Here is a 23461-nt window from a genome sequence, read left to right as displayed (position 1 = left end):
TGGGTTTTGTTGTTTCTCTGGTTCCTAGGGCACAGCACCCAAGTGGGACCCTATGTTGCCAGTCACCACCACCAGGAGGTGATCCAGGCTGCTCATCATTCTCTGCATGGTCTCCACCAGGGTCACTTGAGCTTCCAGGATGAAGTCCAATTAAAAAAAAAAAAAAATGCAAGGGTTATAGTCGAAGAATGGGAGTCAAACCAAGTAGGAAGATGAAGGGTTGGTGGACACCCCTGGGCTGGGAAGCTCATCTGAGCCCAGGGACAGTAAAAGTTTGCAAGGTCAGAGAACCGTGCAAAGAGGAGTGCCATTTGGCCTCCGATACCCTACTGTGTACAGATGCATAATTATTCCATACCCAAAGGTGTCTGTAAAAATAAAATAAATAAATAAATAATAATAAAATCCTATCCTTGTTGAGGGTTTGCAAGGTAGATTGTTCCTACTGAGGCATGTTAAAACTATCTTCCTACTCTCTAGGGGATTGTCAGCAAGAAGATCCTACCCTAAGTGGGGTTTTCAGGTGAGATTTCCCACACAACATAAGTAGTGTCAGTATTTCTACCCACATAGGAGTTTGCACAGGTCAGGTTCATGGAGATCGATTTAGAGGTCAATATCAGAACTTTAAAAGTCCAGGTAAGGTCAGTTAGTGAGGTTAAACTTTGTCTAGCTTGCATCTATCCTTTGAGTGAGACTCTGCAGATTGGCTTCCAGTGGATCCTTCCAGCAGGTAGGTGTTAGGCCCTCCCCTACAGTCCAACTATAATCAACACATCAGGGTAGAATTGTATGAGACATGGGGGAGTAATTCCATAGGAAAGAGTCAGCCAGTCGTGGTAGGCCACTGGAAGGATTAATTTCCCTGATTGTCATCTGTCTTCTATGTTCCTACTGAGGCATGGGTTTTGTTTAAAGGCTGGCTCGTCTAATTTCAAAGACTGATTTTGCAAACTCAGTAAAGGCAAGATAGCAATTCTCATCCTGCAGTAAGAGATGCTCATTATGCAGTGAGTTTTCCTGTATTTTGGTGATTAACCTGAGTCAGGGCTATTTGTATTTAGGACAAGTGTACATGACATGGTCCCAACTTTCTTTGTCTGCACATGTACATAGAGGGTCATTTTCAATTCCCAGTGTTGTCAGTTTGGGCTTGAAAGGCCTATGCCCTGTAAGGAAGGAAGGTAGATTGTAGGCCTGGCACATACCAGGAAGGAGGCTTTAGACTAGTAAATGCAATTGATGGGATGAATTTCCTGGTAATTATACCCTTGCCAGAGTTTTCCAAACTCTCTTGCTAGATTGTGGTAAGTTTTTGCTCGATTTTTCTTCTTTTTTGTGAGGTCAAGGGTAATATCGGCTATTGTTGTGGGGATTCCTTGACACAATTACTTATATTTTAGAACTTTTATGGCATTAGTAGAGCAGAGAAAGAATTCAGTATAATCTTTGATCAATTATTTAAATGTCACAAATCAAATCAAGAGAGCTAACAAATACTTGAAGCTAAAATAATTAATTTATAAACAAATTATTGACGTAGGGTCACATCTTTGAAAAAACCATTGATAAATGCAGACCATGGTCTGCCAATTGGTGATTCTTGTTTTAAATAGTAAGAGCATTAATTGTTTTCCAGATAACTTATAAATATTTTATAATTTGATTATTTCAGAAATATTCTGCTCTTTTTTTTGATTTTTTTTTTTAACCTTTTATGATGATATTTTGTTTTCCACAGACTTTTAAAACCTGGATTCCAAGACTGATATATACTTCTGATGTATCATTCTTCTACCTGGCTTTTTTAATGCTTGTAAGTAATGAAATTGAAATGTTCATCAGTAGTACTATGTGCATTTGATCTTTTTGTATATAGCAACCGTAAGACCTTATACACATTATTTGGACCAAAAAAAAGTATATTGTTCAACAGTGCTAAGAAGTCCATTTATGGGTGATTAAGCATAAATATGACTTTTTCTAATGCACTGTTTCTCCGTCGTAGGCATATTTGTGAATATTTTTTTATTATTTTGTGCTGCAATCTGTCTTCTACCGCCTCACTAGTAGCACATTCTGAAACATGGACTTCAGATGAACATATATTATCTGCTAAAGACGGTGAACAAATGGAAGTGTCTGACAAGTACAAAGAATATATATAATATCTAAATAGATGTAACTAAATGACATGACTTGAGATGCAAATCTTTTTAAGTATCAGGCTAAACTCTTGGGTTCTGCATTACAGGGATGTTGCTGCCAAAAGAATTTTATACAGTTTTTCTTTTTAGAGGAAAATCTTACTTTCTGTAGTAATATTGATGGCTTAATGGATACCCTAAGTCACACATGTAAGATTGGAGACTTTTTATAGGCCGTTTTGTTATAGTTTAAAGCAGTGTTTCTCAAAGGGTGTGCCGCGTCACATTAGTGTGCCGCAAAATTTTCCAAGTGTGCCGCGAAATTTAGAAATTTCTTCTTCTATGACTACGTAGGTGTGCCGCGAAATTTTTCTTCTTTGGAAAATGTGCCACGAGAGTAAAAAGATTGAGAAACACTGGTTTAAAGGACTGTTGCTTAATGGAAATGCCTATCCACCCAATTGAACATGCTATCATTTTGAAGCAAACCTATGAAAATATCATAGTCATAGTCTTAGTTCATTAGCTTACTTTTAAATTTAGGTAAAAATTTAGTAAGTGATGACTTAATATTCATACAGTCTTTGTTATCAGTGATTTTATTGTAGTGTTTTCATCATAGTAAATAAGTAGCTTGAATGTTGCAGTGCACAGCAGGTCACATATCATGTACTACACAACAACATCTGATAATAGTGTTCTTTTCTATACTTATAGTTTTGTGATAATTTTAAGGAAAATTTAGACTACAATCATGCAACAAAAGGCAGCAGCAAAAAAAAAAATGTTCAAATTAGTGCTTTGGCTCTAGAGAAAAGTGTGAATGGAGTCCACTTGCAAATCACAGCTACATTTGTTGTATTAATTTTGCAGTTACCTGTAGTGGACGTGATACAGCTAATTAGACTATCTTAAGCTTCAAATCAGCATTCTGCTGGACTTATATTAGGGCTTGAGAAACATGGTTAGCATTAGTTGAGGCATATGATGCAAGAAAGCAGACTTATACAGCATTAGCCAAAAAAAAAAAACCCTTCCCATTTCACCATCCAGTCACTCCAAATATTTGATTAGTTCAGCCTTAAATTTATTTAAGCTATCAACTTCCACAACAACAACAGATGGAAGTCTGTTCCAGCAAATCAACTACCCGCTGGCTAAAGGCAAATTCTGCACATCTATTCTACAACTGTCTTTCCTCAGTTTGAATCTATGCCCCCTCAGGTTCTTAATCTAAGCAAGCAGAAGTATTCCGTCAGCATTGAGCCTGCTCAAACCATTCAAGGCCTGATACACCTCAATCAGATCACCTCACGGGTGTCTAGTCTCCAGATGCTACAACTTGCATAACTTAAGCCTTTCTTCATGAGTGCTGCACCCTTTTGTTCCTCTCACCAATCTTGTTGCCCTTCTCTGTACTCATTCTAGCAGCTCTACATCCTTCCTAAAACGAGACCTCCAGACCTGTATGGAGTACTTAAGATGAGGCTTGACCATTGCCTTATAAAATGGATAATCACTTCCTTGTCTCTGCTAGAAAAATTTCTATATATCTTTGACAAAACTCCATAACCTGCTCTGGCAGCCCGTCTGCACTGCTCAGAGAACTTCATATCTGACTGCACAATTATCCCCCCCTTGTCTTTTTCATTCACCATCTCCCTGAGTGTAGTACCACACACTTGGTACATTTCTCTTGGGTTCCTGCTACCCACATGCAGTACTTTATATTTGTCAATGTTTAACTTCAGTTGCCACTTTTCAGCCCATCTGCCTAACTTTTCTAGATCCTGTTGCAGTAGCATACTACTTTACTGTCATTAATAACTCTGCCAACCTTTGTATCATCTGCAAACTTGGACATTAAGCCTGATATACCTTCATCAATATCATTGATAAATACACAAAACAACAATGGGCCCAGCAGTGAACCCTGGGGGATTCCACTAATAACCTTAAACCTCGTAGAGCAGTGTCCATTTATTATCACTCTCTGCTGTCTCTCACTCAACCATTCCTTTATTCATTGCAGCAACTTGCCCTTAATGCTATACCACTCCAATTTGTACAGCAGTCTTCAATGTGCAACAGTAACAAAAGCTTTCCTGAAATCCAAGTATATAATATCAAAATTATTTTTTGCATTCAGTTCCTTTGTGACCACATTGTAGTATTAATGCCTTTGAAGAAATTAGCATTAGTTGAGATTATTTAGTCAAGTTGAGACAATAAGCATTAGTTGAGACATATGATGCAAGAAAGCAAGCTTACACAGCAGGCATGTCAAACTCATTTTGCACCATGGTCTATATTATTATTATTATTATTATTAGCCATATGGTGCAAGGAAGCCTGAGGCTTATGCTGCACCAGCCAAAAAAAAAAAAAAAAAAAAAATTTGAGTACAGAGAGAGAGAGAGAGAGAGAGAAAAGTAGGAGGGAATCACCAAAAAAGAGAAGAATGATGATATCCAGCTCAGGACCCTGGGTATGCCAAGCCCATACTCACCAGATGGGAGCCCCTGGGGCAATATAAGTTATTTTGCATTAGGCTGAGGGCCACATGCCTTCAATACTCAAAAAATAAACAAAATACAATTTTTACAATTACTGTATTTAGTATATAGATAACCTGTTTTGCATCCTACGTTTGTTTTTAAATTAAAAATACTTTACAATATTTAATAAAAAATAAACAATAAGACCACAATTTATTATTATATCATTTTTAGAGGACACTTGGCATCGTTTTCCACAAAGCAGATCCTCAAAATTTAGTTGAATGTCTTGAGCTGATGTAATCTTTAAGATTGATGATAGATGGTGATCAGTTAATCTTGACCTTTTTGGAGTTTTGTTATATTTCATCGAAGGAAACAGTTGCTTGTATAAATATGTGCTCCTGAACATAGCCAGTACATTCATAGGGAAAGATAACATTTTTGAAAATCAATCAAAATAAACAATAAAACCACAATTTGTTATTATGTAATTTTTTAGAGGACACTTGGCATCGTTTTCCGCAAAGCAGATCATAAAAATTTGGTTGAATGTCATGAGCTGATTTAATCTTTAAGATTGATGATTGATGGTGATCGGTTAATCATGACCTTTCTGGAGTTTTGTTATTTTTCATCGAAGAAAACAGTTGCTCGTATAAGTATGTGCTCCTGAACATAGCCAGTATATTCGTAGCGAAAGATAACATTTTTGAAAATCAATCTGCGGGTAAATAAGTGTAAAAGTCTGGAATTCCAACCTCCATATATTTTTGCTTTAGCAAAGAGTCACATTGGTTTTCAATTAATTCCATTTATAAGCCCTCATCAACATTTTCAATATCAATAGACATAGGCGAAGTAAAAAGAAACTGTAATTTACAGCTTTTGAAATCAGAAACTCTTCTATCGAACTCCATTTCTAAGAACTTAATTTTGTGTGTATATTCCTTCAATTTTAAGTTTTTTGGCAACTTTTAAAATGAGATAAGTTTTCTTTTTCTGTTTGTTTGTGCCAAAGTAATAATTTTTCTTTGCATACATTAATGTTGTAACAAATAACATTGTAACAATGTGATGTTTTCCTTGAAGTTTAAGATTAATTTGGTTAAGATGACTTGTAATGTCAACTGAGAAGGCCAAATCCTTTATCAACTGAGAAGGCCAAATCCTTTTAATTCAGTACATTCATAATTCTTTGTTTCCAAGAACATTACGATTTTATCCAGCAGCTCGAAGAATCGTTTTAAGACTTTTGAACTCGAAATCCATCAAACTTCTGTATAATAGGGTAGATCAGTGTGCTCATTTTCTGTCTTCCAGAAATGAAACAAATTGTCGATGATTAAGTCCACATGCTCGAATAAAATTTATAATTTTGGAGACTTTTTTAGCACATGTTTGATATTTAAAATCTTGGAACATAATACTTGCTGGTGAATAATGCATTGAAAATGTTCGGAATGATTATTACCACTTTGTTTGCATATTTCTTTTAGTTTTGCAAAGACACCCTTAGTAATACCTGTGTGCAGGTATTACTTAGGGCGTCTAATGATGGTGTGCAACTGATGGTGCAGGTTCACCATCAGTTGCAAGACAAACCAACTTGTTCAATGGTAATTTATACTTATTCAGAATTTCCATGAGTGCACCAAAAATATCAGCTCCAGTGGTTGTATCATGCATAAGAATAACTTCTAAAAGCGCTTCACTTACTTTCAAGTTCACATCACACCCATGAATAAAAATGGCCAGTTGAGCAATATCTTGAATATCTGTACTTTTGTCAGTTGCAATAAGCTTCAAATGTGGATATCATTGAATTGAGCCAATTTCTTTCTCTGCACACAACACTTCCACAACTTTAGTTAAACACTCACTAATAAAATCTCCTTCTGTAAAAGGTTTTGATTTGCTTGCAATTAAATATGATAACAAGTAACTAGCTTTTACAGCTGCTGTATTTTCTTCAGAAGGTTTGGTAAACACGTTCTGCTGTTTTTTAAGAATTTATTTCAATTCTAACAACTTACTTTCACATTGTTTCTCAACGTATTTATCATAGACTTCTTTATGGTGTGTATCATAATGTCTCCTGATATTGTATTCTTTGCAGACTGAAATAGATTTACTACATATTAAGCATACTGTTTTGTTCTTTTTCTGGATGCAGTAATAGTCTTTTTAATTTAATACAAATAAAACACAAAATTAATTGCATACAGTTAAAAATAAAATTCACAGATATACAACTGAGCAAACACTTTGTAGTCTGTAATACTCAAAGCTGCAGGCGGAGTCTTAAAAATGAAACATTGTCCTATCCTTTTCGAGTGCTACATTGAAAATTGCTTAAATGTAAAATTCGAAATAAATTATGTGAAAATAAAAATAAACTTGATTAGTATTTTTTTTCCATTTCTTTTAAAAAAAAAAAAAGAAAAAAAGATTTTCAAGACATCTCGGCAGGCCGCAGCCTTTTTTGTTGGAGGGCCACGTGTTTGACATGCCTGTTATACAGCATCAGCCAAAAAAAAAAAAAAAACCCTTCCCATTTCACCCATCCAGTCATCAGCCTTAAATTTATTTAAGCTATCAACTTCCACAACAACAGATGGAAGGCTGTTCCAGCAATCAACTACCTGCTGGCTAAAGGCAAATGAAAATGAAAGAAAAACCCTTCAAGCACTCAGCCACAGAGCTTAATGAGATCCTCCACAGCAGAATGCTGGTGTTACATGAGATAGCTACTCTTGGTGTCTCTATTTTCAGAGAAACCGGAAATATGCTTTGTAAAAAGGATCGGTGCAATAGGACCAGGGTGTGTCTGCCTTACGCAAAATTTGATCATGTAGAACAACTATCATCTATGGCAGAAAAGGTGATATTGTTGTACACTTTGCTAATAATGATATTAAGAGTAGCAGATCTAAGGAATTGCTTAACAATTACAGGGAAACATTGAAAAAAAGGTTGCAAATTAGGATAAAATTTAAAAGATAGAAGGGAGTAAACAATAAACTTTATCAATCAATTTGGCATTGTTGAGACCGTGTTAGGTTCATGGAGATAGAATTTTCTAAGAGTGATCTGTGCTTGTTACTAAGAGCAACTGTTTTTATAGAGATGGTATGCACTTAAACAGGAGGGTGCAAGAATATTTGCTGATACTGTCGAGGCAGTGTTATGTAAGTCAGAAAACTGCTGTCTCAATGAGTGGGTGGGATCGGGTAGGATACACAGACTAATAGATTATAGCATATTCAGGGAGAGGAGTAAGTGTTCTTTTGCACTGCTTCTATTGGAGCATTCAGCACCATAGAAAGCAAGCTGTTGTGGGTTCTTCATGGAACAAACAAATACATGGACTGTGTTAGGTTTACTAAGAGTAAAATCAGATGTGTGTATACTTCTATGTATAATAATGATAAGTGCATAGGAAATAAATTTTATGAATTTGAAATACTCATTAAGTCACTGTGTCGATGTTGTAGAGATAACAGAAGCATGGTGTCATTTGCACATGAGGGATGCAGAATTTGAATATTGGGAGGGCAGCATGCATAGAAAGGGCAGACATGACATGAGGAGGAAGCACAAAAATCTAAGGTGTGCATTCAGTGGACATAGGTGGCCAGTGCAATGTTACAAGGCCTGCTGGAGATGGGGGAGTAATGGAACATGCAAATAAATGGGCTGTCTTAGGTTTACTAAGAGTAAAATCAGATGTGTGTATATATGTATATGTCTAGTAATAATAGGTGCATAGGAAATAAATTTTATGAATTAGAAATTCATAAAATTAAGTCAAGTGTCGATGTTGTATCGATAACAAATGACACCATTGAAAACGTGGTGTCATTTGCACATAAGCGATGCAGAATTTGAATATTGGGAGTACAACCTGCATAGAAAGGGCAGGCATGACATGAGGAGGAAGCACATAAAATCCAAGGTGTGCATCTGGTGTGACATAAGCACTGAGGGAAAAAAAATGAGGGTAGGAGTGTTATAGGCCTAACAACTACAATGAGTATAATGAACAACTGTATTAGACATATAGAGTGGGCCAGTAAATCAGAATGTCTTATAATGGGAAATTTTAAATTTCCATATATTGACTGGACCCTATGGGTTGGTTATTCACACAGTTGGGAGACTTGTGGATTTATTGAATAATTGTTTCCTATACCATCATGTTAGTAAAATAACAAGAGAAATTAATATTCTTGATCTCATTATCAGCAGTGAATTTTCTTGCATTAAGAATATGCAAATAAAAGACCAACTAGGTGACAGTGATCACAATATATTGATGTGGGATTTACTTAAAGATGTAACTGTTGTTGAGGGCAAAGCAAGGCTTTTGTGGATTTATTGGATGATTGTTTTCTACAGGAGCATGTTCTGGAGGCAACTAGAGGGAGTAATACTCTTGATCTGATTATCAGTAGTGATTCTTAATGCTTTAAGAATCTGCAGATAAAGAAACCACTAGGTGGTAGTGATCACAGTGTGCTCAAGTGGGATTTACTCAAAGAGGTAACTGCCATTAGGGGTAAAGGGAAGGGTTTTTGCTTTCGTGAAAGTGACTAAAGTGGTCTCAACAGTTTTTAAATTCTATGCAGTGGGACCAACTGATGAAGTTACCAACAGCAGGTTCTTAATGGGAAGCATTCATGGATGTTATTGTAGAATTACCAGGCTTTTTATATTAACTAAGAGATACAGTTCAAGACATAGACCTAAATGAATGTCAGGTGAACTTATGAGATTTGTGCACGGAAGAAAAATCCTTGGGATGTATATATATATATATATATATATATATCAGGTGATACAGATCTTTACAGTAGATATGAACTAGTCTGCAGTCAAATCACAAAGGAGGTTAGGCAAGCTAAAGCAGATTACAAGAATTTAGCATTAGCATTAGTAGAGGCACATGATGCAAGAAAGCAAGCTTATGCAGCATCAGCCAAAAAAAAAAACAAAAAAAACCCCCTCCTATTTCACCCCTCTGTTCGTTCCAAATACCTGTCCAGCTCAGCCTTAAATTTATTTAGGCTATCAACTTCCACAACAAAAGATGGAAGTCTGTTCCACCAATCAACCACCAGCTCGCTAAAGGCAAACTTCCGCACATCTATCCTACAACTGTCTTTCCTCAATTTGTACTTTTTTTTTAACTAAATAAATATAGCGACCTAGTTATTACAAACGTAACATCATAACTTAATACATATAAGTTAACAGAGGATAAGAAAGTCATATAACATAACTTGGAGATAATATTCAATACCGAAATACATATATATAGTGTTATAACTGCATTGGAATATAGGTTTAGGGTTATATTTTGTATTGGAATTTTATTGAACTTGAATAGAAATCATGACTCAGACCAGAGCAGCAAAGCAAAAGGCTGAAACTAGTGGAAGTGCTCTGGCTCAGGGGAGAACTGAGGGGAGGGTTGTCCGAATCACAGTCTATTGAAATGCACTGCTTGTTTGACGTTTGTGGAGCAGTGAGGAACGGGACATAATATTACCAAGGGGAATGTCTTTGTGTGTGCGAGGAAATCAGGCGCCAACTCGGCATTGTTATGGGCTTATATGGGAGCTTGAAGGACAGGGTGGATGCCCTCGAAAGATTTAAATTGAGGGGCCCATCAAGCTCTCAGCTGCCCACATCAGTGCCAAAGCTTGCACTCAAACATCACGCAACACAGGGGCAACCCCGAAGGCACAATGCACTAGTCCCAAAGGAACTAGTTGTTGTAGGAGATTCTATTGTCAGGGAAATGGGCAAAAAGGATAGATGAAACAGAACCAGGGTATGTCTGCCAGGGGCAAAGGTTGATGACGTTGTAGGGCTGATATCATCCTTTAAGGGCACAAAGGTTGATACTGAGAGTAGGAGACCAGCAGAATTACTTAACAAGTACAAGACAATGCTGAAAAAAAGCCGTGAGTTAGGGTTGAATTTGAAAGTGTGTCTGCAATTCTGCCCACACACGATAGGAGGGATTATAAGATGAGAACCTTGTCGATCAATTCGGCCCTGGAGAGATTGTGCAAGGCTCAAGGGGTAGAATTTTTTTCAGCCCGGTCTGTACTTGTTAACAGGGATGGGATACACTTAAATAGAAAGAGTGCAAGAATATTTGCTGACGCTATCGAGGCAATGTTAGGTGGGTCGCAAAACTGCTAGTTTTGGGGAGGATACAAGGATTAATAGATTAACAGTAGCCACTGGCAGAGGTTAAAGTGATTCTTGCACTGCTTCTATTGGAATGAGCAGCAGCCTGAAAAACAAGATGCAGGGTATTTCAGAGACTGCTGGGAGTCACTACAGTACAAGTAAACACATGGGTTGTGTTAGGGTAGCTAAGAATAGGAACAGGTGCATGTATACTTGCATGTACACCAATGCTAGGAGTTTGGTAAATAAATTTGATGGATTTGAGGTATTGCTCCAAACATCAAAGGCAGATATTGTTGGGATATCAGATACGTGGTGTCACACAGATATAAGGAATGCAGAAATGGAATTTGGAGAGTACAATGTGTACAGAAGGATAAACATGATAGGAAGGGAGGAGGGGTTATGCTATTATTTAAGAAATGCATAAAATCTAAGGAAGTGAAGCCAGTTGACATTGCTGGACAGTGCAGTGTCGAGTCAGTTTGTGCGTTAAGTGGGATTTACTCAAAGAGGTAACTGCCATCAAGGGTAAAGGGAAGGGTTTTTGCTTTCGTAAAGGTGACTACTGTGGTCTGAGACAGTATTTAAATTCGATGCGGTGGAACCACATGATGATGTTACCGACAGCAAATTCAAAATGGGAAACATTCAAAGAATTAATCTTGGAAGCTACTAGGCTTTTCATACCAACGAAGAAATATTGTTCAAGATTTAGGCCTAAATGGATGTCAGACGAACTAATTAGACATGTGACAGAGAAGAAAAATGCATGGGATACATATAAATTAACATGTGACACAGAAGCCTATGATAGATATAAGCTGGTCTGTAACCAAGTTACAAAGAAGGTTAGGCAGGCGAAGGCAGATTAAGAGAAATCTTTGGCAAAGGATGCAAAGAAAAACTGCAAAGAGTTATTTGCTTATGTAAACTCTAGAAGGAAGGGGATGAATCAGATTGGTCCACTTGATATCGATGGTTCAACTGTTGATGATTCTGCTCAGGTAGCTAACAAACTAAATTTGTGAATGTAGATGCAAAATGAATATTTTGCATCGACATTCACACATGAGGAGTTATTCAGCGATGGGAATGCCAGAGGTGTATTCAACTCTGGCTGTAAGCTAGATAATCTTGCAATAACTGAGAGTAAAGTGGAGGAGAAATTGTTGAAGATAAGCACGAGAAAGGCACCTGGAGTGGATGGAATCTATCCAGTTATATTAAAGGGGCCGGCAAAGTAAGTAAGCAAACCCTTAGCCATAATTATGAGAGCTTCCTTGGACTCAGGGGAGGTATCCATGGACTGGAGATGTACAAATGTGACCCCAATCCACAAAGGAGGATCAAAGGGAGACACAGGTAATTACAGACTTGTTAGTTTAACATCTGTTCCATGGAAATTAATGGAGCCACTGGTTAAAGAAGCATTGCAGGATCATCTATACAAGACTTCAGTTATAGCTCGGACAAAGCATTGGTTTGTTAAGGGGAGGTCTTGTCTGACTAATTTGATTGGATACTATGATGTAGTCACAAAGGAACTGGATGGAAAGAATAACTTTGATATCATATATTTGGATCTTGGAAAAGCCTTTGATACTGTTGCACATGGAAGACTGCTGCACAAATTGGAACAGTGTGGCATTGGAGGCAAATTGCTGTTATGGGTAAAGGGATGGTTGAGTGGGAAAAGACAGAGAGTGGTAATCAATGGACACTGCTCATCGTGGACTAATGTTATTAGTGGAGTCCCTCAGGGTTCAGTGTTGGGTCCATTATTGTTTTCTGTATTTATAAATAATATTGATGATGGTATATCAAGCTTAATGTCCAAGTTTACAGACGATGCAAAGGTTGGCAGGGTTGTTAAGGACACTACTGACGCTATGCTGCTTCAACAGGATCTGGAAAGGTTGAGCAGATGGGCTGAGAGGTGGCAAATGAAGTTTAACATTGACAAATGTAAAGTACTACATATGGGAAACAGCAACCCCAGAGCAATGTATCAATTCTGTGGTACTACACTGACAGTGGTAGGGAATGAAAAGGACCTGGGGATAATTGTGTAGGCAGATATGAAGTTCTCTGAGCAGTGCAGACGGGCTGCAAGAGTAGCTCATGGTGTCTTGTCAATGATATACAGGAATTTTTCTAGCAGAGATAAGGAGGTGATTATTCCCTTGTATAAGGCAATGGTTAGGCCACACCTTGAGTATTGTATACAATTCTGGAGGCCTAATTTCAAGAAGGATGTAGAGCTGCTGGAACAAGTACAGAGAAGGGCAACAAGATTAGTGAATGGAACAAAGGGTTGCTCTTATGAAGAAAGGCTTAAGTTTTGCAAATTACAGTGTCTGGAGACTAGGCACCGGCGAGGTGATCTGATAGAGGTGTATAAAGCCTTGAATGGTTTGAGCATGCTCAGTGCTGATGGATTCTTCCTCTTGCTCAGAATAATCACCGGAGAGGGCATAAATTCAAATTGAGGAAAGACAGATATAGGATAGATATGCGGAAATTTGCCTTTAGCCAGCTGGTAGTTGGTTGGTGGAACAGACTTCCATCCCTTGTTGTGGAAGTTGATAGCCTAGATAAATTTAAGGCTCAACTGGTCAGGTATTTCGAACGAATGGAGGGGTGATGTGGAATTTTTTTTTTTTTTTCTTTTGGCTGATGCTGCATAAGCTTTCTTTCTTTCATCATATGTCTCTACTAATGCTAATGAGTATTACTCCCTTTAGTTGCCTCTCAAACATACTGTGTAGAAAACAATCATCCAAGAAATCCACAAAAGCCTTCCTAGTGTGCGAAAACTCACTAGTTCCAATCAGTATCTGGGAAGTTAAAATCCCCCATTTTAAGATAATTTGAATTACTGTTCCCCTCTATTTCTCTGTACAGTTGTTCATTATACTCATCAGAGTCGTTAGGCCTATAACACACTCCTACTGTCAATTTTGCTTTCCCAGTGCTTATGTTACACCAAACTGGCTCAACATTGCACTATAGACCCATGTCAACTATATTCACTTCCTTAGATTTTATGTGTTTTTTAACTAATAGCATTACCTCTCCTCCCTTCCTATCCTGTCTATCCTTTCTTTTTGTACTCCCCAAATTCCAGTTCTCCATTCCTTATATCTGTGTGACACCATGTTTCTGATATCCCAACAATATCTGCCTTTGATGTTTTGACCATCACCTCAAATTCATCTGCTAAATTCTTAGGATTCATGTATATGCAATTATACATGCATCTGTTCTTATTCTTAGCTGCCTTAACATAGCCCATGTATTTACTTTTTCCGCTATGACTCCCAGCAATCTGTGAAATCCTCAGCACCTTGTTTTTCAGGCTGTTGCTCATTCCAATAGAAGCAGTGCAAGAATCACTTTCACCTCAGCCAGCAGTAACTGTTAATCAATTAGTCTGTGTATCCCCCCCCCCAAGCTAGCAGTTTTGCAACCCATCTAATACTGCCTTGATAGTATTAGGTGCAAATATTCTTGTGCCGTTTCTATTTAAGTGTACCTCATCCCAGTAGAAGCAGTCTCTCCTGTTAAAAAGCACAGACCATGCTGAGAAAAATTCTATCCCATGAGCCTTGCACAATCTCTCCAGGGCCGAATTGATCGACAAGGTTCTCATCATATGGTGTCTGGGCAGAATTGCAGACACTTTCAAATTCAACCCTAACTCGTGGCTTTTTTTCAATATTGACCTGTATCTGACCTGTTAAGTAATTCTGATGTTCTCCTACTCTTAATATTAGTGCTAACATGTACAATGTGTACACATTATAAATAAATAAAAGTAGAATACAGAATTATTGATCCTACAGTAAGTTGTCAAACCTGACTTTATTCTTTTATCTTAAGTTTACTTTGTTTAAATTTCAAACTGGGCATTTTGCCTTCATTTAAACTTTCACTCATTTTTCCTTTGACAGGATTTATCAGTTTTATTTTAGAATAATTCTGCATTTTACTTTTATTTATTTATTTTTGAATTATATTCTTTTTATTCCTTCCTTTTTGGTCTCTGTCAGGTCATCTATGATGTATACGTTTTGTACGTATACATCATAACACAGAGACCTTGCTTATAGCTGTGGTTCCTTTGGTCAAGAGATCAAGAATTCCTTTGAGCTTTTTAAGATATAGTAAAAATCTTAGGACCTACAGCATTAAGTACTATTTTATTAGTTTCATGTTATTTTTATGTTACTCTTACATTTATCTAATTTTATTTATTTTCATTTAATCTGCTTTTACTTTGCAGGCATTCTTAATTTATTTCATTGTAATTACACTTGACAGGTCAGCAGCCCTACTCAATACACTGATCAAATACATTTGTCTATATATATATATAACCCCAGAGGTTCACATCTGGTGAATATGGGCTTGGCACAACCAGGGTCCTGAGCTGGATGTCATCATTCTGGTGATTCCCTTCTACTTCTCTCTCTCTCTCTCTCTGTCTCTCAGGATAATTCAGATTTTTTTTTTTTTTTTTTTGGCCTGGTGCAGCATAAGGCTAAGGCTTCCGTGCATCATAAGGCTAATAATAATAATAAATCGATTATTTCAAAATCGATTCAAAAAATTTTCCTTGGTGATTTTAATGTTCACAACTCCAGCTGGCTTCCGTTTTCTAGTCACACCGACCCAGCAGGTCGAGAAGCTGAGGCTTTTACAATTACTAATGACCTAGCACAGATTGTTCATTTACCTACAAGAATACTGGACAATTCTAATCATACAGCCAATACGCTTGATCTTTTTCTCACAAACAACCCTTCTAACTAACTAACGGTCGAAGTGAGAGGTCCTTTAGGCACTTCAGATCAGAACTTAGTGGTTGTCTCTTCTCCAATGGAACCTTTATCTCATGGCTATTCCCAACCTCGTGTTGTTTGGCATTACAAGAATGCAAAATCTGAGCAAATGCAAGAATGCATTTGCTCAGATCGTGTCAGTGAAATTATTCTTGCAGGAATGGAATCCTTTATCCCGCACTCCACTTTAAAATCTCGTCCTTTATCTAAACCTTGGTTTTCCAATAAATGTGCTAAGGCTGTTCAAGAGAAGAATGTTGCATATCGTAATTGGCTTGTTTCTAATTCTTCAGTTTCATTTTCAGCCTACACCAAAGCTCGCAACAATTGTAAAGCAGTTATTAATCAGTTCAAACTAGAGTTTGAACAGGCTAAGAGTAGAAAACTTGCTTCTTGCCCTAATGGTAGCCGAGCATTCTGGTCTCTTGCCAAAGCTATTGGCTGCAACTTTTGCCCATCTCTGCTCCCACCTCTCTCCAAACCAGATAGTTCTGTTGTCACTTCAGCCAAGGATAAAGCTGACCTGCTAGCATCCCATTTTACTTCCAGCTCATGTATTAATGATCTTGGTAAAACACCTCCCACTATTCCCAACACACTCCATTGAATGCCTTCTGTGGTCTTACGTCAAAAGGATATCAGAAGGATTTTGATGAATCTTGATGCTAAGAAAGCTCCAGGTCCTGATGGTATTTCTCCACTTGTTCTCAAAACCTGTGTTCCTGAACTTACTCCTATTCTTTGCCGCCTTTTTTCACTTTCTTATTCCAGCCAGTTCCTAAAAAGGGTGACAAATCCCTCCTATCCAATTATCGTCCCATTGCAATTATTTCTACTCTTTCTAAAGTAATGGAGAAATCAATTAACCGCCAACTCTTAAACTATCTAGAAACCTTCCATCTGATCAACGATTGCCAGCATGGATTCCGTCAGTGTCGATCCGCTGGTGATATTCTGGCTTGTGTTACCCATTTATGGACTAATTCAATGGAAAGGTTCGGTGAAGCACAAGTAGTTGCTCTTGACATCTCAAAGGCTTTTGATCGTGTTTGGCATAAAGGTCTTCTAAACAAGCTTCCACCTTATGGTTTGCCAACTGTTTTTAGTAATTGGTTATCAAGTTTTCTCTCTGATCGCTCACTGAGGGTGATGGTAGATGGCTCTCTGTCTTCTAACTTCTCCACTAATGCCGGTGTCCCCCAAGGTTCAGTTCTTTCCCCCACTCTTTTCCTCTCGTATATTAATGACCTTCTTCCATTGACTGGAAATCCTATCCATAGTTTTGCCGATGATAGCACATTGCATTCCACTTTCCATTTTGAGAAACCTTGTCCTGCTCAATCAGCTTCAACTTCTCGAAAATCTGCTACCAATTCCTTAAATGCCGATCATCAGGTAATTCTCAAGTTGGGCAAAGACAACTTAGTTGATTTCAACCTTTCTACAATTCAGTCTTGTCTTATATCTCGCAAAAAGAATTCTTCTGTTCCTATGCTTATCTTTAGTGACACTCCGATTTCTAGGCAAAATGATATATCTCTTTTGGGGATTACCCTGACTTCTAATCTCTCTTGGCTCACGCACATTACAAATATTGCTTCCTCTGCATCTAAAAAACTTGGTTTTCTCTTTCGCTCTCGGCGTTACTTTTCTTCCAAACAGCTGCTCACTCTGTATAAATCGCAAATCCACTCTGCCATGGGTGGCAGGGTGGATTTGCGGAATATTGTTCCCACATCTGAGATCGTGCCCCCGAAATCTCTCTCAGGCTTCTTGATTCCATTCAGAAGAGGGCGTTTAGGTTAATTAATGATTCATCTCTAACAGAGTCTCTCCACTCGCCTTCTCATAGACGTACTGTTTCTGCTGCATGCCTCTTCTACAGATACTTCCATGGGCACTGTTCTTCTGAATTGGCTTCTATAATTCCCGTTCTCTCTTTCAAAACAGTCCGAACACGTGCCACCACCAGCCAACATCCATTTACTGTCCAACTTCAAACCCACCGAACCAACTTTTCATCTTCCTCATTCATTCATTCAACTGCTGTTTTCTGGAACAACCTTCCTTCTTACGTATTTCCTGAAAATTACAATCTACAGAAGTTCAAGTCCAATGTCAACAAATATCTTCTTTCGTCTTCTCAACCTCCAACCCAAGCACGGTACTAAGTACTATAAGTTCTAATACCTCTCGTGTTTGGGGTTCACATAAAAAAAAAATAAATAAATAATAATATTTCAGTATCAAGTTTCAGTTTCAGTATGAGGTATATTACATTACATGAATTTCATATCTCCTATGAAGTTTAAGTTGCATGTATTAAGTTATAATGTTACATTTGTAAAATGTAAGTGGTTATATATTTATTAAGTTAAAATTATGTTTGTAAAATCCAAGTAGATATAATAGATAATAAATTTAATTATCTGTTGCCACCCATGTAGTTAGAACTTTCATCGATTCTAAAAGCTCTATGGAAATTATTGTTGTATGTTACGATCTATGTGACAAACTAAAGTAGTGCTATATTTTATAGTTTATCTTCGTCTGCTGATACGGATTACACTGCTATAGTAGAAACTTCCAGTATCTGCTTTCCGATATGAAAACAATGGCAGCAGGTTCAAATGCTACTGTCGATACAGTGTTGGCAGAAGTCCACTGTGGTTTTCTTTGCAATTACAAGGCTGAGTAAAGAATAAATACGCAAAATTAATCATAAATTCTGCTGTCATTGTTTTAGTAATGATGCGGGTAATACTTAGAGGTATCTATGTAGTTTTGTAGCTGTGCAATCAGTATTAGAAGACGTATATAAATATAATTTATAGCAATACAAACATCTTTTAATAACTTAACTTCATCATGTCATACGTAATGTATGACATTAATATTTGTAGCGCTGTTGTATCAGGGATTTGGTATGAATATAGTATTGTGTAACTGGCATACTGCATAGTAATGGAATTAGGTTTTTAATTGTAGTACAAACAAGTAGCTCATAGTATCTCAAAAGATTGGACCATGTAGGTAGGTGTTATATAATTTTGTAAAGTGTTAAGTTTATTCTAGTAGATTATTTTATTATCTATTATAAGTAACTTATACCTTAACAACTATAATGGTATTGCGAGATACATATAACATAAACTTGATAATGAAATGCATGTAATATAAACTGAAGCATAACACACAATGTTGCTGCAAAACTGGTGAATAGACTAGTGTTATTTTATTGCATTTAAGTACACTTAGTGGACAGAAATCATGGGATACCTACCTATTAACGGGTAGGCCCACCTTTTGCCCAGATAAGGGATTCACATGGTGAGGCATTGAGTCCACTAGTTCATGAAAGTGTTTCCCAGGTATTTCCATCCATGCTTGCTGCATCGCTGTCCATAATTCTGTCACATTCCTGGGAAGGATCCAAAGCTCAAAAGGACCTTTCCACATCATCCAAAAGATGCTCCACAGGGTGAATGGGGAGGCCATTCCATGGTGATAAAATCTGCAGAATGCTCTTTGAACCATGTTCTAATCACAGCGGCTCTGTGGAGAGGCACATTGTCCTGCTGGAAGAGTCTATTGCCCCATGGGTGCATGATGGCCATGAAGGAATGCAGATGGTCTGCAGGGATGGACATATAACCTGGATCATTTAGAGATGCATCTAGATGTACCAGAGGTCCCAACGTGTGCCAGTTGAACATGCCGCAGTCCATTACCGACTGTCCACCTGCCTGAACGGTTCCTTGTTGACATGATGGATGCATAGCTTCATGTGATTTCTGCCAGATATGTACCCTCCTGTCCACTCGAAATAACTGGAAATGGGATTCATCGGACCAGGAGACCCATCTCCAACCATCCAAGGTCCAGTGCCGATGTTCTTTCGCCCAGTTGAGGCATAGAGTCCTGTGTCACAGTGTTAGCAATTTGACTGGTAGGGCAGCTCCCATCACCTATTGTGTCTAATTATTGCCTAATGGTCTTGGTGGAGACATTTCTCGCACTCCCCTTGTTGAAGTCGACAGTGATTTGTGCCACTGTCACTCTCCGGTTGGCTGAAACAATGCGAGGCAGACTTCGACGGCAACATTCATCCACCACCTTTCCCCACTCACAGCACTGTCCTCAATGAGATATTCCAGAAATGGCGTATTCCAGATACACTCTTGATACTGTCAAATGGGGATAATACAATTTCTGTACCAACCTGTGATAGACTGACCCATGCATTGGGCATCCACTATCATCCCTCTTTCAAAGTCGGTTAACTCACAATGCTTTCAGAAAGGCATACTTTTTGTACGGGGTTTTCAGTGTTAGAGTACCTTGTGTAACCACCTCCTTCTCAATCAGGTCTTCATCTGGGCAGGTGTTGTTTATAATTTTATTTACTGCTTTATTCATTTCTTGTTGAATGACTTTTGCTTCTGTCTGGGAGTCATTAATTCTTACTGTGCTGACTCCCAGCTCCAACTACTCCAATTTGTTTTTTTGGTGACTTTAATGGACACCATCCATTGCAGGGGTCTGCTAAAATGGATAGAAGAGGCAAATTAATGGAGGAATTCATAAATAATAATGATTTTAATTTATTAAATTCTGGATCTTCTCCCTACATTCACCTACCAACCAGATCTGCTTCTGCAATAGACTTGTCAATTTGTTCACCATCCATATTTCCTATCACGACATAGTCAGTATTAACCAATCCCTTTAACAGTGATCACTTTCCAATTATTTGTTCACTACAAACAGAAGTAACTCCAAATTCCGATCAACGATCCACTTGGCAGTTTAAAAAGGCAAACTGGGGAGGCTATTCTGCCCAAATACTCTTAGACAGATTTTATGTTGAGCGACAACATATTGATGATGTAAACACTTACATAACCAATCAGATTCTGGCTGCAGATAAGGCCTCCGCTCCAAAATCCACACCATATCGAAAACACAGAAATCACCGATGGAATACAGATTGTTTAATTGCCAAACATGGAAAAAACCGTGCTTGGAATAATTTCCACAAGTATCCCACCACTGGTAACCTAGTTGCTTTTAAAAGACTGAAAGCAAAAGCTAGACAAATTAGGCAGAAAGTGAAATGGGATTCATGGATTGCTTTTGCCTCAACCGTCACCAAAGGCACGGATACATGGGTCATCAGGAAAAGAATACAGGCATTAAATTGCAAATTTGTTTGGCTGCCTTCTCCTATACTACATTGGAAAGGGAAAGACATTTCTACTCCTGAAGAAGTTGCTAATGCACTAGCAGAATCATTTGCAAAAATCTCAGGTCCTATGTGTCCACCTTCCAGAACATCAAAGCAGGTGCAGAACGGTATAAAATCAACTTCTTCATGTGCCGCTCATTTCCGTACAACCAACCCTTTACTTTAATAGGACTTCAAAAATCATTAAACAGATCTTTCAATAGTGCCGCAGGTCCAGATGGAGTTCATTACGTTATGATAAAGCATTTACTTGAAAAAGACTTGAGAACCCTATTAATTTTTTTATAATCGGATCTTCTCTGAAAATGCTTATCCTTCTTCCTGGCACCATTTGTTCATTATTGCCTTACCAAAACCAGGAAAATATCCTTCCTGTGGTTAAAATTACAGGCTAATATCTCTTACCAGCTGCATGGGAAAAATTTTTGAAAGGATTCATACTAGGCTCGCTTACATCCTGGAGTCAGAGAATCTCCTTTCAGAACAACAATATGGCTTTTGGAAGAATAGATCAAAGCTAGACATTCTTATTAAAGCTGAATCTCATGTCTGCAATGCCTTTGTCATGAAACAACATCTAGTTATGGTCAATTTAGATCTTGAAAAGGCATTTGATACTACATGGTGTCATGGTATAATTATGGACCTTTACTATATAACCCCAGGGGCTCACATCTGGTGAGTATAGACTTGGCACACCCATGGTCCTGAGCTGGATATCATCATTCTTCTCTTTCTTGGTGATTCCCTTCTACTTCTCTCTCTCTCTCTCTCTCTCTCTCTCTCTCTCTCTCTCTCTCTCTCTCTCTCTCTCTCTCTCTCTCTCTCTCTCTCTCTCTCTCTCTCTCTCTCTCTCGGGGTTGTTCAGAAATTTTTTTTTGGGCGGTGCAGCATAAGCCTCGGGCTTCCTTGCACCATATGGCTAATAATAATAATAATAATAATAATAATATATGGGGCTTAGGGGCCATTTGCTGGAAATAATTCAAAATTTCCTGCAATTCCATTCTTTTCAGGTCCGATATAAAAATGTATTCTCTATATCTCACATTCAGGAAGAGGGAGTCCTGCAAGGATCAGTACTTAGTCCAACACTGTTTTCAATCTGAGTTAGCAGCATGACACGAGATATCCCAAAAACTGTTCAAACTTATATGTATGCAGATGACCTTACCATTTCCTGTCAGTCTTAAAGCATGAATACCATCGAAAGGCATCTCCAACTTTCCATAACCAAAATAGAATCCTGGACTTTACTGAATGGTTACAGACTATCAGAAAAGAAATGCACTGTCACTCACTTTTGCAAGAAACAAGCTCTCCATATCTAACCTGAACTACAAATAAACAATACTCCAATCCTGATTGTTAATACCATTAAATTTCTTGGACTAATATTAGACTGCAAACAAAATTTCCAAGCCCATATCACTTATTGAGAACTTGTGTAAAGCATCTGAATAGTAGTAGTAGTAGTAGTGGCATGTGATGCAAGAAAGCAAGTGTATGAGCTTATGCAGCATCAGCCAAAAAAAAAAAAAAAGAAAAATCACACCATTCCCTCCAAGTGCCTGTCCAGTTCCTCCTTAAATTTATTCAACCTATCAACTTCCACAATGACAGATGGAAGTTTGTTCCAGCAATTAACCACCCGCTGGCTAAAGGCAAATTTCCGCACATCTATTCTACATCTGTCTTTTCTTAATTTGAATTTATGCCCCCTTAGGTTCGTAATCTGAACAAATGGAAGGATCCCATCAGAATTCAGCGTGCTCAACCCATTCAAGGCCTTATACACCTCAATCAGATCACCGCGCAGGTGCCTAGTCTCCAGCCACTGCAATTTGCAGAACTTAAGCCTCTCTTGGTAAGAGGATCCCTTCATTCCCCTCACCAATCTTGTTGCCCTTCTCTGTACATGCTCAAGTAAATCTGCATCCTTCCTAAAATGAGGCCTCCAGACCTGTATGCATTACTCAAGGCGTGGCCTGACCACTGCCTTATACAGAGGGACAATCACCTCCTTCTCCCTGCTAGCAAAATTCCTGTATATATCATTGACAAAACCCCAAAACCCCATGACCTGCCCTGGCAGCCTGTCTGCATTGCTCAGAAAACTTCATATCTGACTGCACAATTACTCCCAGGTCTTTTTCATTTTCTACCACCTTAAGTGTAGTACCACACAGTTGGTACGTTTCTCTGGGGTTACTTCTACCCATATGCAGTACTTTGCATTTGTCAAGGTTAAACTTCAGTTGCCACTTCTTAGCCCATCTGCCCAAATTATCTAGATCCTGTTGCAGTAGCACACTGCCATTACTGTCATTAACAACCCTGCCAACCTTTGTATCATCTGCAAACTTCGACATTAAGCCTGATATACCTTCATCAATATCATTGATAAATATACAAAACAACAGTGGACCTAACACCGAACCCTGTGGGACTCCACTAATAACATTAGTCCAAGAAGAGCAGCACCCATTGATTACCACCCTCTGTCTTCTCCCA

General features: G+C 38.1%; 1 protein-coding gene across 1 annotated transcript in view; it reads left to right on the top strand.

The window, feature by feature from the left end:
• Positions 1-23461, top strand: part of LOC150085750 (AP-5 complex subunit beta-1-like) — an 842186-nt gene that overhangs the window by 228826 nt on the left and 589899 nt on the right. The window contains exon 8 of the mRNA XM_090374678.1: positions 1742-1816. Within this exon, the coding sequence (XP_090230804.1) occupies positions 1742-1816 (75 nt within the window). The remainder of the gene's footprint in view (positions 1-1741; positions 1817-23461) is intronic.

Source organism: Mastigoproctus giganteus, chromosome 5, assembly GCF_048544385.1.
Source record: "Mastigoproctus giganteus isolate SK-2022 chromosome 5, ASM4854438v1, whole genome shotgun sequence".
Taxonomy (NCBI): Eukaryota; Metazoa; Arthropoda; class Arachnida; order Uropygi; family Thelyphonidae; genus Mastigoproctus; species Mastigoproctus giganteus.
Note: the sequence above shows the minus strand (reverse complement) of the source record. Positions and strands in the feature narration are given on the sequence as shown.